General features: G+C 30.5%; 1 protein-coding gene across 1 annotated transcript; it reads left to right on the plus strand.

Annotated features, from left to right (window-relative positions):
• The first annotated feature begins 550 nt into the window (after positions 1-550).
• On the plus strand, positions 551-4714 carry LOC107414153 (uncharacterized). The gene is made up of 5 exons (XM_016022249.4): positions 551-825; positions 1779-1921; positions 2032-2161; positions 3116-3307; positions 4266-4714. The coding sequence occupies exons 1-5, from the start codon at positions 613-615 to the stop codon at positions 4473-4475; spliced, it is 888 nt and encodes a 295-aa protein (XP_015877735.3). The 5' UTR covers positions 551-612; the 3' UTR covers positions 4476-4714.
• Positions 4715-8899: the final 4185 nt, after the last annotated feature.

The following is an 8899-nucleotide window of genomic DNA, read 5'->3' on the forward strand; positions in this document are numbered from 1 at the left end:
AATTAACTAGCATATATTATAAAAATAAATTTATAAGATTTTGTTTTAGATTTTACAAATCTTTGATTACTTTTTTCTATAAGTCTTTTTTTTTTTTTTTTGGGAATCTCTGTAATATGTGCATATTATTATTATTTAAATTACAGTCCTTTAAAAATTTTCTAATTTATTAAAGAATAATAATTATCTTTAATTAAAAAAAGTTTATTAATTTTTATTTAAAAATTATTATATATTACATTTTAAACGATATAAAATTGTACTTTTATGCAATTTTTTTTTGTTCTATGTGCTAGTTATGTGGTACTTATATCAAAAAGTTAAAAAAAAAAACCTAAAAGAGTGCAACAGTGTGAAAAAAAAAAAAGAAGTGAAATTTAATGTGTATGATGTATAAAATAAAATTTAACACGTAAAGTTCTAAATTATATACAATTTAAAATGCATTCCCTTTTGAAATAGAAAATATTTTAAAATACGAGGAAAAAAAATGTCGTCACCTTAACAAGAAAAAACGACGGCGTTTCCGGGGTATTAAATAAGCACAGCGTTGCGTTCATTTTCGTACTGGCTGATGAAAAGGAACATCCGGTCGGCTGGTAAGGAGGGCAAATGATGTTAGCAGCAGCTGCTACTATTCTCACATCATCAGCTTCTAGAGCCTTCAGCACCACCACTCGGAGGCCTCTTCATAACTCCGTTGCTGCCTTCTCTCACCTACGTTCTCTCTCTTCCCCAATCTCTCGCTTCTCAGTCCGCTCAATGGCAGACTCCGCAGCCTCTTCCTCTCCTTTCAAGAAAATTCAAATCCAAAGAGACGATACTGTAACTTCTGCTTCTTAATTTTTTCCTTTTTGCCATTATGGGTTCATTTTCCTCCTGGTTTTTGTTTTTTTTATTGGGTGATTTTTGAGTGTTTAAATCATGGGGTTGAGTTATGTGGTAATTTCGATTAAAGGGTATCTGCTTTCTTCATTGGGTTCTGTGTGTCAGAATGAAATTTGAATTCTTTTTTGGCTGGTGGATAATCAGTGGATCGTAGTGAGGAGAATGTATTGTTTAAGAGTGGAAGTGAAGTTTCTGAATAATTCTTTGAATAAAGGCTGCATTTTGAATTAAGTTTCGTGTGTATATTTTATGTTGCAATTGTGATGTTGAATCCGTCTATGACATTGGTGGATTGTAAAGTCATCCAAGAAATGGTGATGAAAGTTTATTTTTTTTTATTTTTTTTCTATTTTTGGTCTTTGAATTCGAGTAGGCCATTCAGTTTTCTCTGTTGCACCAAACTGTTAGGATGTGTTTGTTATTAGTTAATGAAGTGTGATGCGTGCTGTGCCCTCTAATGCGGTAGTGCATCGAGTCTTAAGAGGTTTGTGCACCCTTTTTATGGTCGATAATTCTTACAAATGAAGTTCTATGGTGTTCTGCCTTTTCTATTTCCTGATACTTACCCCCAAAAAAAAAAAATAAATAAATAAAATAAAATAAAAATTGACAATAACTTTATGTAGGATGATCTTTTGTTATTGACAAAAATTAAAGCATGTAATATTTATCCATTATGTCAACTCAGTGAATAATGTTGAGATTTTGGCAGTCTGTACCCAAGAAGGTGGGTTGTCTTCATACTCTTGACAGTTTGTTTTTGTGTAACATTACGCTTTTTATTACTGGTGAGGGCACCGATTTTTCTTTTTCATTATTCATGATATTAGTTATCTTTGCTTCTATTCGGTGCTGAATCTTGTTTCTGATTCTTTTATCTAATTGATCAGGCATTTGATGCATATGTGATTGGCAAAGAAGATGCTCCTGGGATAGTCGTGCTTCAAGAGTGGTGGGGTGTGGATTTTGAGATCAAGAACCATGCTATAAAAATTTCTCAACTCAATCCAGGATTTAAAGCTCTTATCCCAGAGTAAAATTTCTTATATTTTTTCTTACGTTATTTTGTTGTAGTAGTATGATGTTCCTTTTATCCTTTATTGCATTTGAAATGCTAAGAATTTTGTGCCTTCTTTCTTCCAGTTTATACAGAGGGAAGGTCGGTTTGGATGTTGCAGAAGCACAGCACTTGATGGATGGTCTTGATTGGCAAGGTGCTGTTAAGGATATACGTGCTTCAGTTAACTGGCTGAAAGAAAATGGCTCAAAGAAGGTTTCCATCCTTTACTTCATTGTGTCTTTCGTTGAGATGGTTAAAAAGATTTCTATGGGTTTTGCTTCTGCCAGACCCTAGATGCTGGCCTCAAGTTGAGGCCTAATAAAGATTCCTTTTAGTCCCATCATCTCTAACCTATATTTCTTGAAAGCAGTGGAGGTATTCCTCTCATGACTTCTAAAAATAATAGTTTTTAGAAGTAAAACTCAATAATCAGTAAAGATCTTTTAGGCCATGAAATTAAGCAAGATCTAAAAAGAAAGATGGACCATAAATTTTAAAATTTAAAATTTGAAAATAAGAAATGGTGATAACTTTAGGATATTTGATCTGAAAGACAAAATGACTATAACTTTAGGATATTTGATCATAAAAACTTCAATTATGTATTACTTTTTTTGGGAGGAGGGTGAAGGAATAACTGAGAATCAAGTAAAGTCTTCTAGAAGTTCCAGTGTCACCAAAGATTTGAAGATGTTCCTTTCTTTGAAAATTAATAGTTTTTAATAAGATTATCTAACATTAATGGATGGTGTACCAAAAGAATATTGCATGATAAGTCATATTATTACAGTTTTTAAAAAGTTTCAAGCATCTAGAAAATTTCAAGTTAATTAATACAAGATAATCTTGTTACATTTTTTTTTTCCCCCCAATGTTTACTTTTACATCAAAGAATGTGCTAACTGGCAGGCTGAATTTGTAGATGCGTGTTTTATGGCCTATTAAGATCTTGATCCAAAAGGTTTCATCAAAGTCTAATATCAATGTCCAATCCTATAGATGAATAGAAATTGCCAAGGCAGCTCTACCATGATCTCATTAACTATTGCCTTGTTTTTTTGACCTTCTTCTGCATGGTAGAAGTTTTAGAGATGTTAATCAGTAGAAAAATACAGTTAAAAATGTTACTATCATTTGCTAAAAGCTGTAATGCCATGGCTGGAATAGGTTGGTGTTACTGGATTTTGCATGGGGGGTGCTCTCTCGATTGCAAGTTCTGTTTTGGTCCCTGAGGTTGATGCTGTCGTTGCATTTTATGGAGTTCCTTCATCACAGCTTGCAGACCCTGCCCAAGCCAAGGTTCCTGTTCAGGCTCATTTTGGAGAGCTTGATAGTTTTGTTGGCTTTTCAGATGTGACGGTATGGGATGTCATTGTCTTTGATTTTTTCAATCTTTACTATTGCCTCATATCCACTCACACACACACACACACTCTCTCTCTCTCTCTCTCTATATATATATATATATATATATATGTATGTATGTATGTCAATATCAATATCTTTATTTGTCAAAATAACAAACCAACTGCAAAAGCTGTACTAGTACATAATAAAAACAAAATTTTATTACAACAGGAATAATCTAATGCTACTTAAAAACACAAAGCAGTAATATTGGAAGTAAAAAACTTCAGGGGAAAAAGAAAGAGGAAAACAATAACAGAGCAGCCAATTAACTAGTATGTCTTATTTTGGGTGACTTTTTAATGCCTTTATTTGTAATTTAGAGGATTTCATCCCTTGCAACATAATATATGTTGACATTACTCAAATCCAGGCCATCAATATTGCACTCTGTATAAGATCCTTTTGGAGTCCAACTGAGCACTTAGATTTTGAACAGTCCAGATAAGTCTAGGGAATAAAATTTCAGGAAAAACTGTATACAATGTTGCACCTTACTCCCCCTTACCCGACCAAATCCAAAAACTGAGATAGTTTTGTTGGGACCAAACTTTTGTTACCACTATATGTAAAATGTGGTTATGTAAAACTTTGATAACATGCAAGAAGTTTAACTGCCTTTTTTAGGTTGCCTAATAGAATATACTTCTATTGAGTCATTTCTAATTGTGACAAAAGATCCTACCTTCATCTTTAAGTACCTTAGCAATTGTATCATATAATCATTGAAGTTTGACACTTAGGTGTATTGCTAGCAAGCGGAGATGATGAAGTCACAAACCTTGAAATTCAACTGTCAAATTTTTTGGACATGTTAATGCAATTGGTGTTACACTATATAACCATAACTTCTATAACTAATCCCATTCCTATGATGGTTAAAACACTAATTTTCTCATTGGATGAATAGGCCGCCAAGTCTTTGGAGGAGAAGCTGAAAGCAGCAGGAATCCCATATGAGATACACATTTATGCAGGTAATGGACATGCTTTCATGAATAGGTCTCCGGAAGGTGTTAAGCGGAGGAAGGGCATGGGATTGCCCGATGAGGATGAAGCTGCTGTAGAGCTCGCTTGGTCTCGCTTCCAGTCATGGATGACCAGCTACTTGTCTGCTTAAGCGGTGTGAGATTTTATGTATATATATATAAACTTATCTACCATTTGGTTGGTACTAGCCAACTAAAATAGTTGAGTCCAATTTTAATAGCTCGGTATATTGGATAGTTTCTATTGTGCTTATTGCTCTGGGTGTTTCTTATGCAACTTTGAGGGTTCTTTGGTGGTCAAATAAGTTAGTTTGCTTGTAATTACCTTATCCTGAGGTTTGGCTTGAAGTACAGTATGTTTTGGTTTTTATTCTCTTGGTTATGCTTTTGTTTCCATGCTCATGGTGGTGATTCTTTTCAGTTTTCCCTATATTTGAGTATTCGATGGCATTCAATATCTTTTCTGATGGTGATTAATAAATTTTTCATCAATTTTCTTCAAGTATTGCTTTTGTTTTTAGGTTTCTGAAACAATTATATATTTTCAATTTTTTGGGGTAACATTTTATATCTTCGTCTTTGAGTGTGCGTAGCAGCACTAGTTTATATCTTTAGACATAAAACGTTAAACCAATAAAACGTCCCTATTTTCATTTCAAAAACATTTTCCTTTTTTTTTTCTGTTTTTTTTTTAGTAAAGCATTTTTCAAAACTATTAGAGAGGACGTTTAAAATAAATAATTAAAAATATTATCGCATCGCATATGGATGTCGTGTGTTGAAGCATAATGAGTACGAAATCTATGAAGCAATTGCGCATATAAACATTTCAGTTTGACACGCATGGTGAGAAACTATTATTGTTTTTGGACGGAGATGAAGAAATAATTGCTTCCAAATAAAATTCCGAAAAATTTGTAGACCCCATTATTATTATAGGCCGAAAAGCCTCTTTGGGAAGACCTTTGGCTTTAAAAGGCATTATGTTTCTTTTTTCTTGGAATTTTTTATTTTTCCTCGCTCATACCACTGAAAATCTTGATTGAACTGGGAAATCTTGAGGCTTTTTCGTTTTTATTTTATTGGTATATTTGTGGAAATTATTAATGAAAATTTTGTCTTTGATGACTGATTAAAAAAGACGAGAAAATTGATTTGTTTTGACTTGGAATGTGAAATATGAGAATAACCTTTATTATCATACACCACCTGTATTTGTTTTTCCCAAAAAAAAAAAAAGAAAAAAAAATTTGCTTCTTATTCAACAAAATTTCTATATTCTTCAGTTTGTTGTTTTGGCTATAAGCGTAAAAAAGCAGCAACAAACTTCCATTTTTCCCTGTAAAAATTTCATTACTATTATGGCTTTTCAGAAATTACACACGATTTTCTTGACGATATTATAAATATTGCAATTAGAATATTTATATAGTTTAGAAAATAAATTAATTCCATTGAGCAGGAAAAAGAATCAGAAAAAGAAAAAAGAAAAAGACAAATGGGTAAGTATGATATATAGTTATTATTTTTTATTTTTTTGTACGAAGCATGATATATAGTTTTGAATGGGAAATAGTATATAGTTTGAGCAAGCATTATTCCGTCCACACACACACACACACACACACACACAAAAATAAATAAATAAATAAATAAAAAAGGGACTCCCTGAGGTTTGGTCCATCAATCTGTCATTATACTTGTAACTACAAGATACATCAACAAATTTGTTTATAATGTTTTTTTATTTTTATTTTTGATTTTTTTGGTTACTATTGGTGACATGACTTGGTCATCACAAAATAAGAAATTGGTAATACAAATGCCTCGATCATTCTATGTCATAGTCCACTGCTGCACCTTATTCTAAGTATCAGGATTCTTTTGCTAACACATAAACTATTCCCTCATAACAATAATGACCTCACGAGTCTATCTAATATATGTATTTATGTGGATGTATTCATATATAAAAGTAAGCTGGACGTATTATTAAATGTAACCTGATGACCTTGATTTGCTTGTTGCATTTGAAGATTGCAAACAAAGACCATGCTGAATTTTTTGTGACTTTCTTTCTTCTTTTTTTATTTTTTATTTTTTTTACTTTTTTATTGATGGGTATGAGAATTTGAATTCTATTAAAAAAAAAAGAAAAAAAAATGATTTTGCTGTTAGCAATCTTCAAGAGGACAAAAAGGTGAATTATTTAGAGGAAATAATTATATGAAATGTTTGTTTGGTAGATCTTTTTTTAAAATTAAAATTTTTATTTGAAAGTTAAAAGCTTTTTTGTTAAAAAATAAAAATATTTAGCAAAAATCAACAAGTACTTATTGATTAAAAAATTAATTTTTTTAAACTATTTTAGATAAGTCCAAAATTTATACTTCTTTAAAAAAACTTTTCTTTTTAGCTTATATGCAAACTCATTGAGTATTTAATGCAACTTTTTTATTTACAACCAAACACTTATTAATTTTTTAATAAAAAATTTTTTTCAAAAAGATTTATTATATAAACCTTTACAAATTAAAATTCTACTTTTATCAGCTATACCAAATGGACTCGAAAAGTAATAAAGATTGTCATATACAATCTAGGCATTTATTTAAAATTCAAATTATAAAATTGTTAATGCATCCAAAAGTTATGCATTTATCAATTATCACACAAGTCATTTAATTAGAAACGCCTAATAAGAGTCTTGCTTATATATACATATATATACATATATATATATATAACAAAATTAACATTTTAATAATTATCTTCTAATTTTAAAGATATGATAATATAGATAACAAAAATAGAACTTGCATTGAGAATATCTGTGAAAGTATATAATGTTCATTTTAACATAAGATGGAAACACATTAACATTAAAAATGGAAAAGATAATATCTTAATTAATAAATTAAATTTAAAATAATCTAAGCGGGTTAACAGTAACCTTTAACATTTGCTATGCTAATAAACCGATCAAAATCTACATATATTTAAATATATATATATATATATATATATAATGAAATTTTATAGTACGGAACGTCCATATCTTATAATGGTGCAGACCTTTTAAAAAACGATAATTTTTGAAGAAATTATCATCTTTGCATATAATCTTGATGATGGTTTTGAATAAAATGTCGTCTTTATATATTAGTATTGATGATAATTTTTTCAAAAATTATGTCTTTGAGGAGCTCCACACCATAGCACTATAGACGACCTCTGTATATATGATATCTATATAATACATGACTTTATTATGATATGCTAAAATCCCCATCATAATGTGGTATCAATGCCCATGTTATGATAAAATCAATCCTTTACCATAACATGACTGTTAACAAATTTTGTAGATCCTACTAAATATGGTAGAATGTTAAAAAAAAAAAAAAAATACTATATGTGATGGAATATGTATCACACACTATGATTTGGATGTGAACATAAATATATATATATATACATAGTGCTTCTATTATATGCATTTGGTAATAGGATTCCGACATCCACTACACGCATCATATAAATTTAAGATACAATATATCTATATTTATAAGATATATTATATACATGTGTATATGTGTTTGTGTGTGGAGAACTATGTTGTATGTGGTGCACCCACATTGCTGACATGAAATTGCCGGTTTCATCTGTCACTTATCACCCATGATAGGGATGGCAAAATAGCTTGCATAATCTGATTCTAGCTTGTATAATCCGATTTTTTCAGATTCCCATCCTAATGGGGCGGAAGTTTGTCGTTAAGCTTTCTTGTTGGGGCAGAGACTGGATGAGGACGGGGATTGTACACACATATACATACTTATTTAAATATATAGTTTTTTTTTTCTTTTATTCAAATATATATATTTATATTTTTTTTATGATATTAATCATATTATGGTTTATAAACATTATATATAATATATTTGTATAAATATATTTTTGATGTGAGAAATAAAAAATATATTAGAAAAATTAAATTTACGATTTTTTTTTTTATATATAAATCGGATAATCCACTTTATTTCGATTTTTTAACAGAGAATCATCATCCCACTTTGTTTCGAACAAAAAAAAAAAAAAAAAAAACAACAAGATGGGGATGGTTACATTTTCAAGGTGGACACGGAGGAGGCCGTCCTGACCCCGCCCCACCCTGTTGCCATCTCTATATTGGTAGATCTCCATGTTGAATGACATAATCAGAGAAAAAATTAAGAGCCTTCAAGGTCTAACAAAAAGAAGAAGAAATTTTACAGCAAAGCATAGATAAGGAGCTGATGGTTTTATTTTATAGATGGACTAAAAGTCTCTCTCTCTCTCTCTCTCTCTCTCTCTCTCTCTCTCTCTCTCTCGCTGTGCATATATATATATATATATATATATAAGACTAATACGAAGGCAGATTATTTATATTTATAGTTAATTAAGGTACATGCATGTGAGGATATTGATGATGAGAAATGTTGAAAGGTTGAAGGCAGTGGAAAATGGGACCGTCTAACTAATGCCTTGGACTGCATACCAAACTTTTTAG

This window comes from Ziziphus jujuba, chromosome 4 (assembly GCF_031755915.1).
Source record: "Ziziphus jujuba cultivar Dongzao chromosome 4, ASM3175591v1".
Lineage (NCBI taxonomy): Eukaryota > Viridiplantae > Streptophyta > Magnoliopsida > Rosales > Rhamnaceae > Ziziphus > Ziziphus jujuba.

What these genes read in the sequence shown, in the direction of transcription:
- LOC107414153 (XM_016022249.4), top strand. Translation starts at nt 613, where the DNA reads ATGATGTTAGCAGCAGCTGCTACTATTCTCACATCATCAGCTTCTAGA. An exon ending in TTTAAAGCTCTTATCCCAGA is followed by an intron (nt 1,922 to 2,031) that starts GTAAAATTTCTT and finishes TCTTTCTTCCAG; the next exon opens with TTTATACAGAGGGAAGGTCG. An exon ending in AAGAAAATGGCTCAAAGAAG is followed by an intron (nt 2,162 to 3,115) that starts GTTTCCATCCTT and finishes TGGCTGGAATAG; the next exon opens with GTTGGTGTTACTGGATTTTG.